The sequence below is a fragment of the Mastigoproctus giganteus genome, chromosome 8 (genome assembly GCF_048544385.1).
Source record: "Mastigoproctus giganteus isolate SK-2022 chromosome 8, ASM4854438v1, whole genome shotgun sequence".
NCBI lineage: Eukaryota > Metazoa > Arthropoda > Arachnida > Uropygi > Thelyphonidae > Mastigoproctus > Mastigoproctus giganteus.
In genome coordinates this window covers 187,373,398-187,394,442 of record NC_143582.1, presented here as the reverse complement: position 1 = coordinate 187,394,442, position 21,045 = coordinate 187,373,398, and the positions used below count along the sequence as shown (strand labels likewise).

Here is a 21,045-nt window from a genome sequence, read left to right as displayed (position 1 = left end):
ATCGGTCCACTTCTGTAAGGTGTCAATGGCACGAGTAGCAGAAGTTTCTAGCCTGACTCTGACTCTCCTCTCGCAGTACCAGGGTGAGGTTGTCCACGTATGCCTGAGTTGTCACACGACCTAGGTTTAAGAAACCGTTGAGAACCATGTTCCAGAAGAGCAGACCCAAGACAGCCCTGTGGGCAGCCTCTGAAGATCTGTCTGGATATGGAACGATATGGAGTTTCTATGACAACCATTCTGTTGCCAAAATATGTTTTGACGCATTGTATAGGTTGGGCGGGATGTTGGCTTCCGGAGTCTGCCGAGGATGCTTGGCCACCACAGGGTGTCAAATGCCCCGGCAAAATCTATTGCGATTACAAGTAGATATTTATGGTTTGTTGTTTCAGCAGTTCTGGTAATGTTTTCCAGGGCATCTAGAGTGGAGCAGCCCCTCCTAAAGCCGAATTGATTCTGTGATTGTAGGCCTGCAGCCATGTAGCAGGTTTCGATTCTATCTTTGAGAAGGTGTTCAAAGAGTTTACTTAGTACTGAGAGCAGGGCTATTGGTCGGTATGGCTTGGGAAGGTCCTGTTGCTTGTTTGGACTTTTCAGGATTAAGCGTAATTTGGCAGTCTTCCAAGCTTGTGAAAAGCATCCCTCATTAAGGCAGTGATTAAAGAAGCTGAGTATTACCTCTGGAATTGTCTCGACGGCCTTCTTGACGATTTCAGGCTCCAGTAGGTCGATACCCGGTGATTTCTTGTTGCGCAATTTTGCTGCAGCAGTGTGAAGTTCGGTGAATGGTCAGCAGTTCTTCCTTATTGGTGGTAGTATGGGTATCATTGTCTTGACATAATTGTTGCTGTTCTGGTGTAGTGGAAGTAATATGTCCCAGAAACATGCTGTCCAAGATGTTGATATTATCCTGCCAGGTCTTGGTATAAGTCCCTACCAGCTTCTTTATTGTGGGGTTGACTTCTCCCCTGGGGAGTTTATTTGTTGTTATTCTGTAGACAACACCCCAGGGGTGCTTGTTTCCAGTCGTAGAAACTAGTTGCTCCCATGAGCGCTGTTTCCTGAGTTGTATTAGAACCATGTACTCATTTCTTGGGGCACGATAGTGGTCGTGGAGTTGATCTATTTCTGCTGCTGGCCAGGAACATCATGCTCTCTGGAATAGTCTTCTCCTTCTGTTCACCTCGCATCTGAGCTGTTGTAGTTCCAGGGCCCCTGGAGTTGGGTTTTTCCTCTTAATTGAGCGGTTTGCAGTGGTCCGGGCTCAGCCCCTCTATTTGGTGGGTTTGTGCTACTTCTCTTAAGGTAGTCTGGAAGTGTGGCCAGTCTCCCTTCAGTATGGCGTATCTATGTTGGATTTGTCGGGTTGGTTGTTACTTGTCTATGGTTGAAGCATGAAGGTTATGACCCTGTGGTCCAGCTTTCCCTGACCATTCATCCCGAGAGGTGACCAGCCAGAGACCCTGAGGCGAGTGTAACATCAATTGTTGCTTGCCACATTGTGCTGGAAAAGGTGATGGGGTTATTTGGCTGATTGACTATAGTGAAGGTACTGTTTGCCAGGAACTCCTCTAGGTGTTGTCCATTTGTGGTGCTGTGATGCCCTGTTGTTTGGCTGAACCACGTCAGGGATCGACAGTTCACATCTGCTCCCAAGACGATTCTGGAATTCTGTGAGTAAACTCTGCAGGTACCTGGTAGCCGGGAGGATATCTCCCCCTGGGCGGCAGTACAATGAGACTGCATAGAATTCGCCGAGCATGGTTATAATATGGGCACAGGCGGCCCAGGATGTACAGTAGCTGGAAATCTTGGTTACAGTGATACTAGGGTTCCTAACAAGGATGCAAGCCCAGGGGTTGTCGCTGCTGGCCTGAACTATTTTGTAGGATAGGGGATATCCTCTCACCCCCCCCCCCAGCTGTACACATATGGCTCTTGGATAAGTAGGATGTCGAGGTTCTGTTCATTCGCTTTCTTGGTGAGTTGTCCGGCCACGGTCTTAGATCGCTGTGCATTTAACTGCGCGAAGTTGACCCTGTCTAGGTTAAAAGGTCTAAGGCATGCGTCCATAATCAATCCTCATTTGGTACGTACCCTTAGCTTTGATGTAGATGGGACACTGATTGTCCCTGAGTGAGTGGTCCGCTGGCATCTTCTGTGATTTACAGTTTGCACAGGTGGGCGGGTCATCTTTTTTAGGGCAGGTGCCAAACTCATGGCCTTTCTCTGCACAGTGGCCGCAAGTAGGCTCTGTCTGGGCACAGGTGTGCATCGTATGTCCAAATCGACAGCAACGGAAGCATTTGGGAACAGACACATGCTCTTTGAAGCGATGGCTGCCCCAATGTATGAAAACCCTGGTTGTTTGGGCAATCGTTTTTAATGCCTCTGGTGTGGGTTCAACCACCCAATTTGTGTGGTCTCCTGTCCTGGATTTTGTTTGGAATTTTGGGGTGATGAGTCACTGGTTCCACGTTTGGTTACTCATGCTGAAGGTTCCTGGAATATAGTTTCTCCTGCAGAGCTTGTGGTGTTAGATCCTTGATGGTGTTAAAAATGAATATACTGGGGCCCTTTCTCTTTGGGGACGCTGCCTCTGAACCAAGTGTCTGGATCCTCGGGTTGTTGAGGATTTCGTTTGCATCTTCCTTCATCTGGGTTTCAACGATGACATCTGTGTTTATTATTTTTCGGACAGATTTGATTTTTGTAGTCTTTAGATCCTATGAGAGGTTCTTCATAATGGTTTGTTTCACCTCTTCACTAGTCTGGTGTTGTGCTGTTGAGGTCGGTTTTAATATTACTAGGTGTGGAGTCAGCAGGAGCGTTTTGTAGTAGTTGCCACGTGTGGCAGTTGAGGAGAGGTATCGGGAGCCATGGTCCTCAGCACTTGTGCATATGTGGGTGCAAGCTGTAGCATTTGTTTTGCACCACATTCTGCGAAGGCTTGCAGTTTAGCATTGGCCCTTTTGCTCTCGAGGTAGGTTTCGACAAGGAGTGTGTCAAGTTTGTTCCACAACGTTATTATTGGAGCCCTTAGTGCAGTGGTGACTTTGTTTGTTTGCTCTTTAAAGAGGGATTCTAGAGCAGTTTTCAGGAACAGGGATTTTTCATATATTGTCATATATGTTATATGGTAAGGTAGGATCCAGGGAGGATCCTGTCATTGCTAGTCTCCTTTGTCGCAATCGCTGTGAGGTTTTCCTATGTTTCCCTTATCTCCATCTGGGAACGGGTTTCTATTTCAAATTTTGGTATCAAGCCTTTTTTGTTTTTCTTACCTGTTTGGGGGTCCTGGAATGGGGATCCATCCCTTTGTTCTGTTGGTTTGTGATGATAGTGCATTCGTCGCCTTGGGTTTCCCTAAGAGGGTTTCTGCTTTTGTCCATATTCCTCTCCATATCACTATTTCTGGATGACCGAGACTCATCGGTTTATCGGGATTTCCTCTCTACTATCAAGAAACAATCTGAGCGTTATGAAAAATGAAATCAGCCACAACTGCGTAGCACAAAAAGAAGGTGAGTTGTGAGCCTTTAGTTATTGGGCTATCCCTCTCAGTCACTTGTGGGGGGGGAGGTAATAGCCGGAAAATCCAGGAATTTCAACAAGGAGGGTTGTTCTGCAAGAGCATATACTGAGTCATGGCAGTGTGTGGCAAATTTTACATAGCCAATTACTGTACCTCTACCATATCCAACATGTACAAGGTCTCAGCAATACAGACTACCCTCCCAGAGTGTTCCCATAGTCAGTGGCAGATCTTAACAGAAAATGTGCATTATCTCGAAAATGGTTCAGTTGCAGCCCAATGTTCACTGGGACTTTTTTGCTTATTTTAGTTTGTACTTTTCACCTTTAAATTATTGACCATCATTTTTGAAACACCCTGTGTATTACTTGATAAAATTCATACGTTAAGTTGGGGTCATTAATCAATACAGAACTAAATTTTCTTTATTTATCTGTGAATTGAATGAATCTGAGTCATCTTTTTCTATTTAATGAGATAATTGTTACCCATATTTCTAATTTTTTTTAAATCTGATAAATGTCATACTAACTCTTGTTATAAAAACAAACCTTTTATTTCTTCATTGTTTGAATCTCTTATCATATATGTAATAGATTTAGTCTTCAAAACTTCAGAAATAACAAATACTTCCTCAGTAAAGTTAAGTAAATAGCTCTTTGTCAAAGCACCTTTATATTCACTTCTCCTAACTCTATCTCTAATATGAAACTTGGATTTAGATTCTAATAATTCATTTTTGTAAAGATTATTATAGACTATCTTTTCATTTTCAGCTTTACTTGCTTCTATAGGTTTCATTTTAATACATCTACGATAAGAATTTAGTACCTCTATCAGTTTGTGTTTTTCAGGAATTCGTTCTTTAAATATAATCTGAAAAGCTTTTGATATCTCTATTTCCTGTTTTCTTCTTAATAGGTATAGCCCATGCATACTTAGAAAAAACACCTATAGTTATTAATATATAGTTATTATTATCATTATTAGATTTATATTCTTGTATATCAGTTAAGTCTGCTTGAAACTGATCATCTATATGACTAACATTAACTCTTCTCTTAAATATTCTTTTCACAGGTTTGTTTTGTATCTTGCTGATTTAGTTTGTTTTATCTTGCTGATTTAGAAACTCTTATTTTTTTAACAGGTAGATTTGTTTCTCTGTGTAATTCTAAAATACCTGAATAACCTGTTAAGGGATTATAGTATAGGTTCTTTAGGCTATCATTCAAAAAAAAAAAAAAAAAAAAAACACACCTTTCTTTACTCTGCATACAATTACATATACCTTTTATCATATTTCTTCTAGTCTTTGTTATTCGAAACTAAGTTAGTTTCCAAAACTAACTTAGTTTTTGAAATGTCATGTTTTAACCAGAGTTATATATACATTTCTGGTTAAAATAAAAGATTTCAAGCAACTTGTATAAATGTGTGGGTTCATACTTCATACATTTATGAGTTGTGCAGTTTGTGTTGCTACATGTATACAAATGTAACAGTAGAATTACAGATATGTTCAGAACATCATCAGTTCATTCCAATTTCCTTTCATCTGTGTGAAGGCAATCTTATTTAGTGTTTTGAATTGACTCAACTTGTTAACAGAAATCTAAAGTGGGGTTCAGAAATGTCATCTGTGAATAAGTAAATAAAAAAATAAAATTTCTATCTATATTCTCTAGCGAATGGTTAGTGCCATTTCATCATGTTTTGTTTGTAATTGCTGCTGTAACTTCTGAAATAATTAAATTGGCATCATTTTAGCTGTATCTCATATTGTGAATATCTTCACAACGAGTTGCCATGGTATTGCACTACCTTGAATAAGTAACACTTCATCGATAGAGAAGGCCAATGTTACTTATTCTCGACGGATACCACCACCCAGACTGCACTGTTTCAAGGCTTGTTGGCCTCTCCTTGATGGACGGGTAGGTACCCTAGCATTGCAATCATGACAGTCCAGTCACGATAAAGTTATACTTCATAAAATATAACTCCACAATATGGGAGATGCCTGATGGTGTGATTTGAGACTTTGCATAAGATTCACTAGTGAATCTTACATATAGTCTCATGCTTTATGCAAAATAATCTCCTTAGTCTATCTATATTCTGTTCAGCTAGGATCAGAGGAATTTACAATATCATTGTAATTCTTTTATTGCAATTGATATACCTGCACAACAAATAAGTGTGCATTTTTTCCAGTCCAATAATTTAATAATGGACTGTTCTGAATTGTAGGGTTTCACAACATTTCAAGGTAATTAAACTAAAAACATGGAGTTTAGTGTTAATCACTTAATCTAATTTTAATGTATTTAGTTTATTAATGGAATCTTTTTATACAATTCTGCAAATGTTAAAACAATATGAATTCATTTTAAAGAATATTGTATAAAGTCTTTGCACTTTAACAGTTACCATTAAAATTAATAATAGGCTATGCTATATTTATCATAGCAATGCAAATTATATTTCTCTTCTTAGCTTGCCAAGAAATACCATCCAGATAAAAATAAAGGTGATCCAGAAGCTGCAAAAAAGTTCCAGGAGGTATCAGAAGCATATGAAGTATGTGGTAAACTTTTATCTTTTTGAATTTGACATCCCTCTTCTACTCCTCCTTTTTTGATTTTTTTTTTTTTTTTTTTAATGCAGATTATGTTAGCATCCACTGTAAGGTTAGTAATTTAAGGGAAACTTTCTATTGCAAATATTGAAAAAGCCCTCTGAGGTCAGGAGCACAATACAGATTAAAATCTATAAAACACTGACCAGAATTGTAACTGAAAAGAATATTTTTAATTCAAATTCCTGACTAATGTGCAATATTATAAAATCCATATTTACACTATGAAAAATAAAATGTAAAGATACTCTGTACAATTAAAATTTAGAAGTTGAAAATGAAATAAACACTGTATATACTAAATTAAAATAAGTTGTGATACAAGAGCTTTTGAAAATGGAAGTTGCCTTTCTTAACCACAAATTTGAATCGATATGTGGACCCCCTCACTCTGTTGTCATCATTACATATGAAAAGGACCAACAGTGCAGGTTATAGACAGTGTACTCCCATAGCATGACATGTGCCATGAACCAAGTTGAAGTGAGAGGGGGGGGGGAGAATGCATCCACCCTGCCTTTGGATTACTGAAGCTAAAATAAAAGAAGTCATAACACAAGAGCTTTCAGTAATGGATATTCTTTCTCTTGTCTGAGTTTTTAACATTGATACATTTAAACATTTTCTTTCCTGAAGAGAGAATATATATATATACAGTGGATTCCGGTTATTTGGGCCACCGGTTATTCGGGGCAGCCGTTTATTTGGGGCAAATCTTAAAAAACAGAACCCAATCAAGAAAATAGCCAGGGTTGACTTCACTTAATTGGGACAACATGCCGTTTAATCGGGGCAGGAGACCACAGCACTGAAGATTACCCTACGATTGTCTGCGACTGTACCACGTGGTTCAGTCGTATTTCTGTAGGTTACAACCATAAAACAATAAATACAATTAGCAGTCACCTGTTTATTGGGATTTTCTGTTAGTACAATCTATCATAAACGGATAGTAAACTCGATCTTATTGCATTTGCAATATTACCAATAACTGGAATTGTGTGGGTTTTTATGTTACAGTAAAATGTGTTTTCCCTTCACTGAAATCTCCAATCACATAAAAAATATAAATAAATTTTTTTAAAATCTTCTCTTCATTCCTATTTACTTATTACAATGGTGAAGAAAACGCAACCAACAGAAAGTGCAACTGGTGGTAGGACTAGGAAACGAAACAAAATTTATTTAGAAATGAAGATGATTAAGAAGTACGAAGCAGGACAAAGTTTTAATCTATTGCATGGGAATTAGTTCTCACTGTGTATAAAAGAACATGTTAAAGGATCAATGCATTTAAGATCAATAGTGATCACAAAACATCTTTCAAGTGCTATATTGAAGATGGAAAAGCTATTAATAATATGGATGGAAAATCAGATTCAGAAACGAGTGCCCCTGAGTATAATGGCCATTCAAGCAAAAGCAAGAAGTATTTATGAAGATATTAAGGATAAGTACGGTGAACCCCAAGCCAAGTTCGTGGCAAGCAACAGTTGGTTTAATAGGGTCAAGCATCGCGCTGGTTTCCAAAACATTAAAGTATGCGGTGAAGTTGCCAGTGCCGATTCTGTAGCTGCAGAGAAATTTTTTGATGTGTTGGGAAAAAACCCCTTCTAAATCTCCACAGCCCTCAACTTCTGCAGTGGTGTACTTATCAGCTGGAGAGTTAATTCTGGCAACGATGCTCAAAAAGGTAAAACTTGCTGACGTTATTCCTGCCCCTCTCTCTTGTAATTTTGTACACTTTTGTAATTTTTCCCTCGGATAAGGTAAAAAAATTGAATAAAATAATTCTATTTACATGTTTATTGAACATTTCTTTTTTACTTCAATCAAATTCAGTGTGCATAGTTGTGAATGCTGCATAAGCATTTAAGAAAATTCCGACTTATGTAGAGTTCTGCAGAGTGCAACCCTTACGTAAGTCGGGGAGTGGCTGTATTGAACAGTTTCTGGATGTTGATTTAAGTTTATCAACCTTAAATACTATAGGCAAGTAGTACAATTTAAATTATTTGTATTTATTTCTGATTTGTTTTTAAATTTCTCTTTTTATATAATGCAACTGGTGATGACGACTAACTTTTACTAAAGCTTATATCATAATTCTTGTTAAAATAATCCTTTCTGCAAAATATATTCTGCTTTCTGGTTTATCATAGATGAAAACCAGTTTATATTAAAATTTTTATCCCAAGTTTGCAGATATATAAGCTTGGGTTTTTATTGCAAGGATTTCAATGAAGCTCAGTATGCAACCAGAGAAGACATTTCTAATGTAACTATTATTTATGGACATTGTGTCTAAAAATAAGTTGTTTACAGGCAATGTTTCAGAATTCCTACAACAAACTCTCTTGGCCAACCCTGGGTTGATGATAGATCTTATTATATATCGACATAATGTTCGTTAAACAAAATCTTTTGAATTTTTCTCATAAAATAATTTATCAGTATTACTTTGAAATGTGCTGATCTTACTATTTTTCTAAAAAAATTGTTTCAGATAAGTACTTGTGTGTAATAACACATAAGTACTTATCTGATGTCACTTTTTTCTTTAATTATTACTTTGTTTAGGTTCTAGGTGATGACTCTAGGAGAAGTCAGTATGATAATTGGGGTACTGCAGAAGATTATGCTGGTGGTACATCAGGATTCCAGGGTTTTCATCCTTCTTTTGATCCAGAAGAACTCTTCAAAAAAATATTTAGAGATTTTGAGTTTCGAAGTGGAGTTCATGAATCTGATTTTGTCGATGAACAATTTTCATTTGGGTCAGCACAAGAGGTATTTATTTATGTTTTTGGGAATTCTAAAATACTAAATATTTTTCATATAAATTATGATTTTTACTTTTGTGTCCTAGCTAGGCACAAATAATAAAAAAATTATTAGATATAAATTATAAGTAGCTATAATTGCTTAGATAAAAATTTATAAATGTATGTTATTCTGGGATTTTGTTTTCTACCACAGTCAAGGTAGTAGAGAACAAAAGAGACCTAGACGTAATTGTACGATCTGCTGTGAAATTCTCTGAGCAGTGCAAATGACTTCTAGGACAGCTCATGAGGTACTGTTAATGATATGCAGGAATTTTGCCAGAAGGGACAAGGAAGTTATTATCTCTTTGCATAAGGATAATTGGGCCACATCTTCGAGTATTGCATACAAGTTCAAACCCTCATATTAGGAAGGATTTGAACCTGTTGGAACAAGTGCAGTGAAAAGGAATGAAATTGGTGTGGGGAACAAAATGATACTCTTACTAAGAAAGACTTCAGTTCTTAAAATTGCAGCATCTGGAATCAGATCTTATTGAGGTGTATAAGGCTATGAATGGTTTGAGTAAGCTAAATGCTGATGGCATCCTTACTCTTTCTTGGATAACACATGTGAGACAATGTAAACTTACAATGAAAAAGGGATGGCTGCAGGACAGATGTATGGCAGTTTGCATTCAATTAGAGCATAATTGATTGTTGGAACATAGTTCCATCTGGTGTTGAAGAAGTGGATGATTTGAATAAATTTAAGGAAGCATTAAACAAAATATTATAGAGGGGATGGGAAAATGAGGTGGATAGTTTTTTTTTTCCAACTGATATTCTAGTATTACTATTAGCAGTGGCCACATGGTTCAAGGAAGCCTATGGCTTATATCGCACCAGCCAAAAGAAATAATAATAAAATAAAATAAAATAAAATAACAAAAAATAAATAAATAAAATTAAATAATAAGAGAAAAAGAAATAGACAGCCTATGCGTTTCTCTCCTTCCATAGGTCATTATTCGGCTGACCTTTAAATTTCCCCTAACTGTCAGGTGCTACCACCTATGTAGGTAACTTATTCCAGTAATTTATAACTCGCTGGCTAAAATAAGTTGGTTCCTTGCCTCATTTGTCACTATTAATACTAATATTATACCTTATTAAATGGAATACATATACAAGTTCTGTTAACCACTGATTGCCAGATAAAATGATTAGAAATTTATTTAAAGATACTGTGCATGATTTAAATACAGGTTGACCATCACTAATCTGGCAGCGTTGGGACCTGTGGGGTGCTGGATTAGTGTTTGCTGGATCACCAGTGGTTATTTTAGCACATACAGTTTTCCCAACAGCTAACCACCTCATCCTACCTTTAACATGTTGACTGTCAAGCTAGTTTTAATTAAGAAAAAAATTCCCCAGGGGCCAAAAAATATTTAGCAAATAATTTGATTAGTAATTCTAAAATAAATATTGTAATGTCAATGTTGTTGTTTTTTCACTTAAAATATCAAAAAAAAAGTAATTTTTTTTTTAATGTCGCATATATGTGGCCGACATGGCCCAGTAGGTTACTTTATTTTATTATAATAAAATAAACTTTATTTGCGTATAATAAACTTTATTAGTTTATTATACGCACACGGCGAGCCCTGCAATAAAACTAATTGCGATAAAATAAACTCTCAAACGTTGCAATAAGTTTGTCGGTATTGTTAGATATTTTGTGAAAACAAGTTCGTTAGTGCGCTGTATTATCCATCATATTGTGTTGTGTTTTTCCACAAGTTCTCACAAGTGTGTTGAAAAAAAAAAAAAAAGGCTAAAAGAAAATTACTAAATAAGAGGAACTGAGAGAAATTGCTAGAATTTACAGCTAAGCAGAGTTAAACTTCTCACAGACACACCGCTGTCCAGTTTTTTCAGAAGTTCAACTTTATCTGTTATGAACAATGTACGGTGTTTGCACTTTACACCATGAGAGGCACTTCCTTTATGCATTGGAACCATGGCTGGGGCTAAATCAAAGGTGTATTGCTAAAAAAAAAAAAAAAAAAAAAAAAGGTACTGGAATGCTTGTCGATTAACTACAAATAGTTACCTATGCTTTTTTCATTTGCAAAATTAAATAAGCCAAAGATTAGAATATTCGTTCAGTATTTATTTATAACTATTAAACAAAAGTTTCAAAAAAAAAAAAAGACAAAAAATTTAAAAAATCAGAAAAGCAAAAAACGAAAACAAAAACTCCAAAATAATATAAACAATACTGTTCAGAAGAATCATAGAAATTCCCATACAGGATCGATTACGTATTCTTGTGTGACTGCCCTTTTTGTTTGTCAACAGCAGAACGATGAGACCCCAACCAAGTTCGGATATAAAAATTTGGATTCCGTAATTCTAATGGTGGACCGTGAAGTTTAATAAACAACAAACTTGTCATTGTTGGATCTCTTTATCTAACACATTATACTTTAGTAATAAAACGTTCAAGTTTCATTGCAAAATTCATATTTTTGTTTTTAAATAAATTTTTAAAGAAATCTATTAATTTTAAAGATTACTATTAATATATATTTTTAGTAGCAATGGGTAAAATAGATATTATTTCTCTCTCCCCTTTGATTATGCCATTGTTTCATAATATTAGGTGTATAAAATTAATGATTTTCTATTATAACATTTATAAAAAATGTACCAGACTGTCGTTCCGGTGCATTCCGGCCTGAATACACCACTGGGCTAAACGTGAGCAGGTTGTAATAATAAATGCAGAAAAGCAAGTGGGAATGGCTTGCCACTGCTTACGAGTTCGCACCAACAGCTGATGCTGCAACCAACACCACCAAAACAGTAGTGGCAGGTCGGTGCGCCGACCTGGGAAATTTGAAATTACGTTTGCAGAAATTATGTCTGAATTAGCGGTGGAACCGGATTAGTGATAGTCAACTTGCATTATGGTAGGTAATACAAAACCTATGTATTTTTAAAAATAATCCAGCTAAAATATACATAACAATATAACTAATTGCTTTTATCAGCCTTATTATTTATTTTCCAACTTGTGGACCACCTTTAAACTTTGGGAGGTTCTGTGAGTATAGGTATTAGATAAAAAAAAAAAAAAAAAAACTAGTAACTATCTCAGGTACTAAAAATTAAATAGCACAATTTAGTGTAAAGTTTCTCTGTTAGTTTCATATCTAAACTTCATGCACCTTATATATATATTGTTAAAAAGTATAATTGGAAGGTAACTTTGATATTTCATAATAATTTAATACTACTTTTTTTGTTTAGGTTGTTGTGAATCTTTCTTTTCAACAAGCAGCTCGAGGCACCAATAGAGATGTGACTCTTAGTGTGAATGATGTATGCCCATCTTGCAGAGGATCCAAGTGTAAACCAGGTACTAAACCTGTGCATTGTCACTACTGTAATGGATCAGGCATGGTAAGTTTTATGTAAAGTATTAAGTATTTACTGATGAGGTGACAGAAGTGAAAAGTACTGAACTATTAATTTAGTTCTTGATTACTTTTTATGTTATTGCACACACAAATTCTTAATATAAAAATTATGGATTTGGTATAATTGTTCTTAAAGAAAGTTTCTTTTATCTTACCAATTTGGGTTCTGCATGATTGGTCAGATGAAACTGAAATATTCACCTGACCACTGAAGTGTGAGTGGTGTAATAAGTGCCATGGCAAATGAGGTATCATAAGACTTGAACATTATGGACAAATCATGTTATGGGTATCTCATATCACCATATCCCTAATTAATTTTTGCTTAATGAGCAACTTTCATGGAACGGATCCATTATGTAAAATGAGGAATTAGGGTACTGCATATGCTGCATAAATTTACTGAAAGTCTTCCAACTGTAGTTCAGTTTTTTTAATTTCTCTACAATAAATCATATTGACGACATAGAATCAACAAATAAGATGTCCTAGATCTTACTGAATATTTTAAAGTAAGTGCATATAAATATAAAGTTTGTTTACTTTTTTATACAATCTATCATTGGTCTGTAGTTATAAAACTTTTTTTAGTAAATATTTTTGTGTGGTAAGCAATGCATCAGTAAGACATGTAATTTTGTAACTTTGTTTATATAGTAATTTAATTTTAATAGAAAAGCAGAAAATCAAATTTTCAATAACTGTTTTTTACATCCCTTAAATTTTGAGTTATGAAGGTTCTACTACACACAAGTGCCCGCAGGGTCATCAAGAAAAGATGTATAGTTGAATTCCAGTTATCTGAATTTTTTTTTTTTTTTTTTTATGAAAACCCCAAACACGAAAGGTATCAAAATCTATAGTACTTAGTACCGTGCATGGGTGGAGGAGAAGTATGGGGGTAGGGGGATGCCGGAAACTTTGCTCTAGAGACTAAACATGGGTTTCACCACTTCAAGCCTCCAAAAAGCAAAGTGGTGGTATTTCACCGGTTGATGAAAGTCATCTAACTAATTATCCAAAATTTCAAAATTAACTGGTGAGTTTTTTTGTTTTTATATTTTTCCATAAGTTCATGTAAAGAAATTCAGACATTTAATGTTTAACTGTAAGAAACAAAACTATCACATAAATATAATAAATCGTGATTCCCCCCCTTATAAAGTATTATGAATGAAGCAAAGAAGAGTGTATTTGATGTTACCAACAGCAAATTCAAAATGGGAAGCATTCAAAGAAGTTATCTTGGAAGCTACTAGGCTTTACATACCAACTAAGAAATATTGTTCAAGGTTTAGGCCAAAATGGATGTCAGATGAACTAATGAGGCATATGGCAGAGAAGAAAAATGCATGGGATACTTACAAATTAACACATGACACAGAAGCCTATGATAGATACAAGTTGATATGCAACCAAGTTACAAAGGAGGTTAGGCAGGCGAAGGCAGATTACGAGAAATCTTTGGCAAGGGATGCAAAGAAAAACAGCAAAGAGTTCTTTACTTAAGTAAACTCTAGAAGGAAGGGGATGAATCAGATTGGTCCACTTGATATTGATGGGTCAACTGTTGATGATCCTGCTCAGGTAGCTAACAAACTAAATGAATATTTTGCATCGACATTAACACATGAGGAGTTATTCAGCAGGGGGAATGCCAGAGGTGTATTCAACTCAAGCAGTAAGCTACAGAATCTTGAAATAACTGGGAGTAAAGTGGAGGAGAAACTGTTGAAGATAAACACAAGAAAGGCACCCAGGGTGGATGGGATCTATCCAGTTATATTAAAGGAGGCAGCAGAGGAAGTAAGCAAACCCTTAGCCATAATTATGAGAGCTTCCTTGGACTCAGGGGAGGTACCCACAGATTGGAAATGTGCAAATGTGACCCCAATTCACAAAGGGGGATCAAAGGCTGACACAAGTAATTATAGACCTGTGAGCTTAACTTCTGTTCCAGGAAAATTAATGGAGGCACTGGTTAAAGAAGCACTGCAGGATCATTTAGACAAGACTTCAGTTATAGCTCAGACACAGCATGGTTTTGTTAAAGGGAAGTCTTGCCTGACCAATTTGATTGGATACTATGATGCAGTCACAAAAGAACTGGATGCAGGGAATAACTTTGATATTATATACTTGGATCTTAGAAAGGCTTTTGATACTGTTGCACATGGAAGACTACTACACAAATTGGAGCAGGGATAAAGAGGTGGAGCAGTGTGACATTGGAGGCAAATTGCTGCTATGGATAAAGGGGTGGTTGAGTGGGAGAAGACAGAGAGTGGTAATCAATGGACACTGCTCATCGTGGACTAATGTTATTAGTGGAGTCCCTCAGGGCTCAGTGTTGGGTCCATTATTGTTTTCTGTATTTATAAATGATATTGATGATGGTATATCAAGCTTAATGTCCAAGTTTGCAGATGATACAAAGGTTGGCAGGGTTGTCAAGGACACTACTGACACTATGCTGCTGCAACAGGATCTGGAAAGGTTGAGCAGATGGGCTGAGAGGTGGCAAATGAAGTTTAACATTGACAAATGTAAAGTACTACACATGGGAAACAGCAACCCCAGAGCAACGTATCAACTCTGTGGTACTACACTGACAGTGGTAGAGAATGAAAGGGACTTGGGGGTGGTTGTGCAGGCAGATATGAAGTTCTCTGAGCAGTGCAGACAGGCTGCAAGAGTAGCTCATGGAGTATTGTCAATGATATACAGGAATTTTTCCAGCAGGGATAAAGAGGTGATTATTCCATTGTATAAGGCAATGGTCAGGCCACACCTAGAGTACTGTATACAGGTCTGGAGGCCTCATTTCAAGAAGGATGTAGAGCTGCTGGAACGAGTACAGAGAAGGGCAACAAGATTAGTGAATGGAACAAAGGGGTGCTCTTACGAAGAAAGGCTTAAGTTTTGCAAATTACAGTGTCTGGAGACTAGGCACCAGCGAGGTGATCTGATAGAGGTGTATAAAGCCTTGAATGGTTTAAGCATGCTCAATGCTAACGGGATTCTTCCTCTAGCTCAGAAAAATCACCTGAGAGGGCATAAATTCAAATTGAGGAAAGACAGATGTAGGATAGACGTGTGGAAATTTGCCTTTAGCCAGCGGGTGGTTGGTTGGTGGAACAGACTCACTTCCCTTGTGGTGGAGGTTGATAGCCTAAATAAGTTTAAGGCTCAGCTGGACAGGTATTTTGAACGAACGGAGGGGTGAAGTGGAAGTGGTTTTTTTTTTTTTTTTTTGGCTGATGCTGCATAAGCTTGCTTTCTTGCATCAAATGCCTGTACTAATGCTAATGCTATTTTATTGATGTCACTTTTATTATAATACCATCTGCACTGATATGTATAAGAAAACAGCTGTAAAAAAAAAACTTAAGAATAAAAACAAATTTCCATTACATAAATTACTGCAAATAAAAAAATTATGTAATAGTCAAATTGTAAGACTAGATTAATATGGCTAAACAGAGATGCAGACAATACTGGTATCACATTTTGATATGATGATGAAATAGTTTCATCATTAAATAGTAATCTGAATCAGATAGAAATTGAATATAAAGTGGGACATTGATTAATATGCATCATGGAAACCATAAGCCAGTGCAGTGCTTAACACCATTCAGATACTACTACTGACTGAATTGAATAATAAAAAAAAAAAAAAAAAAAAAAAAAGGAACTGAATATAGTGGATTTCTGCTGCAAAATTCTTTATGCAGCAGAAAAAAAGGCTAACATCTTTCAACCAGAAAATATTGGCAATTTTTTTTAAAGCTGTGTAATCATGTACACTACATAATGTGTAAATAATAACTGCAAATGACTGTAATTTTTTCCGGGTTATTTTTTATACTATAGATAGATTGAATTTAAAATTGGTATCCTGGAAAAATTGACTAACCGAAAGACCGTTTTAGATAATTGGAATTCTTACTGTATTACGCTGGTATTAGGTCTCATGTTTTCTTCATAAGAAAACAATTTTGAGGTTAATAAAGTAGTTTGAACTTTTTTGTAAAAAGAAACACTAATTACCATGAAATAAATTCAGCAAACTCATGCAGCTCAGTAGTACTCTGTCTTGCTTACAGAATTTTCTCTCCAGGATGAATATTTTTTAACTGGTAAAAACTACCATTTGCAAGTATTTAATGACACCAGACTCAACAATGGCAGCCTAATGCATCAAAATATTGAATATAGACATGCAAAACTTTATCTTTTCTTGTTGATCACACACACACACACACACACACACACACACACACACACACACACACACACACACACACACACACACACACACACAGTAGCAATTTTATTTTCAGTATCTTGAGATTTTTTTTTTTATTTTTTAGCGTGAAAGATTAGTGTGAAATTTGGAAAGTACATGATGGCATGGTAATGTAATATATTTTTTAAGTAAATCCTGATTGCAAGAAGAATACACACACACACTGCACATGATTAATTAGAAACACATGTAATGGGCAGTAATAATTTATGTTATAAGGAAGTTACTCTCAATGAAGAACCGCAATTAATATGAGGAAACACAGCAGAAGGAAAGGCAATTCACTGATTACATCATTTGCATCAATCTAGTGCATATGATTATTTATTACTGTTGAAAAAATTCAATGTATAGATTGGTGGAACAGCACAGGTAATCAAGTCTAGTGTTCAGGAATATAGGAAAACTGTTTTTAAGAAGTTACCCTAGAGTTAAATAAATATTTCTGGGAAAAAACTGTGATGAAAATCACTCTAGGAAAGAGAAACACTAATAAATTGCACTACGTGAAACTGTAATTGTTTCTTTAAATTTTCATACTTACAGCTTTGTGCTTTGCAATTTGTCAGTCTTTCTCTGCTTAAGTCTTTGTATTTTTTGCCATCGACTAATAAAGAAAAAGGTTCTCCAAAGTGTTTTAAAATGTTTAATGTGGCTGCTAAACACTCTGATGGCTTTTCATAAACAGTTTTCCATTCTTAGATATTCGATTTCCTCAGTTATGATTCCAGATGAGGCCTATTTAATAGCTGCTTTACTGTAGCCACTTACTTGGTCACTGAACACATTGCAATCATCCCTAGCTGGTACCAATATTATTTAGTATTATTTACTATGTAATGGCATATGTATCCACAAAATATATCTGCAAGTAAATGGCAACGTATATATCCACAAGTAAAAATGATTTTACTTGGCTTAGTCCTCATAAAAAATTATCTTTCTAGGAAACAATAAGAACTGGTCGTTTTGTGATTCAAAGCACGTGCCGAAGGTGTCATGGTACAAGAACATATATCAAAAATCCCTGTGAAGAATGTAATGGTAAAGGTACCACAGTACAGAAAAAAATTGTAACTGTTCCAGTTCCTGCAGGTTGGTAGGTTTTTGGAGTAAATAGATGTTTCTAGCTATAATTTAGAATTTAATATTTTATGCTGTTAAACAACAGATTATAATAAGAATTAGAAAGTGTATATCCAATTAAATCAAAATTATTCTATCTTATACATAATAATTTTGGGGCATGAAATTTATGGGATCATCTTAGAAGCATGGACTTCTTCTTGAATAACAATAAGTATTGAAGAACCACATTTTAAATGTGGTGACAACTACGTGGTGGACAAAAAATCTCCATCACTTGTGAATTTTGCAAATAATGCGTTTTGCACTGCATTGTGGGTTGCAGAAATGTGCGAAATGCATTTGTCAGATGGGATATATATCGCTGTGAATGAAATCCAATAAAAAGACTCCACCTGATATAACTTATTGCCATAAATATCTTCCCAAAGGGTAAAATGTGTAATTAATGGAAATATGAGAAATCATGCAAATGGCAGTCATGACAACCAAACATACATTTTATTGCATTTGCGTGTACAAAGTGAAATGCCAAGTTAATGTAATAGTATTATATACTGTAAATCAACAAAATAAGTTCTCAATATTTTGTTGTTCCTCCTCAAGCTGCAATTACAGCCTTGCAACGATCAGGTATAGAGTTACTCAACTTCTGGATATACGGTTGCCCAATTTCATGATACCACACCCTTACAATGCTCTTCTGCAGCTGAATCTTACTTGTTGGCTTCTTCTGAGCAATTTTATACGACATTATGTACCAGCAATTTTTAATAGGGTTCAAATCTGACTGTTGCCAGGCCAGTCCAACACTGTAATGCCAGCATTTCTGAAGTATGACTGCACCTTAAGGGAGAAAAACAAGGGGAAAACATTGGTGTAAGTATGTTTTAAACCTTGTGAGACAAGAAGACAAACTCATCATTAAATCTAAACAGTATAAAACTTACCAATTTTGCTGTGTGGCAAGGTGCTGAGTCCTGTTGAAAAATGCAGTTTTGAGGTCTGTTTCGTGATCCCTAATAACGGGTTTCAGTTCAGGCACTTCTCCAAAATAGCAGTGTAGGTTTCTGCATTCACCGTTCTGTTATTAATCAACTTAATTCGCCCCACCCCTTTGCTTTTTATGCATCCCCAGACCATCTAACCATTGGGGAACTTTACAGTCGGTGTTATGCAGTCAGGATGGTATGCCTCCGATTTTTGTCTTCTGACATATCACTTCCCATCCGAGCCATGCATTTCAATTCTGACGAATTGAAATTCAACCTGCATGGATTGCTTGGATGCTCTTTTGTCCATGAAACATGCATTTTAGCCCAAGCAAGTTGCTTCTTCCTCATTTGTTGGGTCAACAAAGGCTTCTTCTTGGGTCGATAGGCATGCAGACTACATTCCGAAAGACACCTTTGGATAGTTCGTGCGCTTGTTTCAACACCAGATGGCCTCTGGTCCAGTTTTAGATCAGGAGCACTAGCATGGCGATTATGAAGGCATAGCCATTTCAAATATTGATCTTGGGAAGGCGTTTATCAGTGATAGCATGCATAGAAAGCCCTTCTTGGGACAGAGCAAGAGCTACACTTTTTTTCTTGGTGTCAACTGAACATATGGAGCCATAGTTACACCTCCGTAAAACAGGATACTAATCAGCGTGTATACCCTTCCAACGGTGTATTTATAGAAATGGCTGATGCAGTACCTTGCAATTACTGTCTGATGCAATAGAAGTGTTATCTGACACACTACCTTTGCTTTGCGACAAACAAAATGACTGTAAATAAACAATATCTTGTACATTTCACTACAAATGTTACTTTTTTCAAGGTGATGCAGTTTTTTGTCTGCCACTGTATATAATGCCAGCAAAATTGTCACAGACATTCTTCCAGGTATGACAGCTTGGACTACCACCTGGAGGTTTAAAATGCTCATGGTGTTGATATTTGGCTTCTGATTAGTCATTTGGGCTGAATATTGGCAAAGTCTGGTCATAATAAAATCCTCTGCTTGCAGTTCACTGATGATAGAACTGTTAGTAGAGGTGATTACCCAGGTGTGAATCAACGTAAGCATGGATTAAGGTGTGGTACTCGCATCATATATAGGACTGGCCAACACTCTGTGCGGCCAGGCAAGGATGTTAGTGACTCTTATTGTCTGGTGCAATTCCACCACTTTCATTATTGGAGGCTGTGGTGGTGATATTTATGTTTAGTCTCCACAGTAAAGTTCTGGCATTCTTTCGTCTCTTCTGTCATGCAGTATACATCATGTGTGAGGCTATGTTAGGTAACATGGCAAGATCCAATATTCCTTACATTTCTTTTAAAGGTACAGGTATAAAATGTTTTTTGCAGGCTGGCCACTAGATAGACCATCAGACCAAAACTGTTGGTGACTTTCTAAGAGGCATCCAGATCAGCTAGTGTATAAACTTGTTGCCCCTACTCTGCCAGCTATTGACTGGAGGTAGTTTGAGTAGCATGTATATGGGAAACAATGTCCATGCTATGTTGTGTCATGAATGCTGGTATATCCCTGGTATATATGCCTGTCCAAAAATGTTATTAATTCATACATGTTTTCCCTCCCCCCACATACATGTTTCCCCTTTACCTTATCTGTACAATGCATCATAATCAGAGTAATAGAACAAATTTATCTGCAGAAAAGAGCTAAACTTCCTCATTTATTTCACTAATATTAATGTACCTGATCTTAGTTTCAATTTCAGTGATGTCCATTTCTACCTATAATCTGTTAAGTCACACTTTATCTAACAATCTCAAATGTTGGTTGCCTCAGTCACCACTCATTTCAGTTGTACTAATTATTTTCTCTGAAGTTCCTTTGCTTTAAAAGTGATACATACTTGTACATACATCTGCTGTGATATCCCTTGTCAGAGAATTCCTAATCTGGAGTCTTCTCAGGCTTAAAATCTCTTTACCCCAGTTCTATCAAATTCACCTGTTATCTCTGTCATTTTCCCAATTCCAGAAATTACCGAGAACCTTTTTGACCTCCTTTATTTGAAACTATACTGCTCTGGTCTAGTTTTCCTAACAGTGAGGTAATTTTCCCTGGCAATTTTAATGTTTACAGCTCCAGCTGGCTTTGATTTGTCTGGTTACGTGGAGCCAGCTAGTCGAGGTACTGAGTCTTTTGCAGTTACTGAGGACCATGCACAACTTTTTCATTTACCTACCAGA

The 21,045-nt window shown here is 36.3% G+C and overlaps 1 protein-coding gene across 1 annotated transcript in view; it reads left to right on the top strand.

Moving 5' to 3' along the window:
- Positions 1–21,045, top strand: part of LOC150082075 (dnaJ homolog l(2)tid, mitochondrial-like) — a 108,834-nt gene that overhangs the window by 51,337 nt on the left and 36,452 nt on the right. The window contains exons 3-6 of the mRNA XM_090379955.1: positions 6,035–6,118; positions 8,757–8,966; positions 12,263–12,415; positions 17,692–17,839. Of these exons, the coding sequence (XP_090236081.1) occupies positions 6,035–6,118; positions 8,757–8,966; positions 12,263–12,415; positions 17,692–17,839 (595 nt within the window). The remainder of the gene's footprint in view (positions 1–6,034; positions 6,119–8,756; positions 8,967–12,262; positions 12,416–17,691; positions 17,840–21,045) is intronic.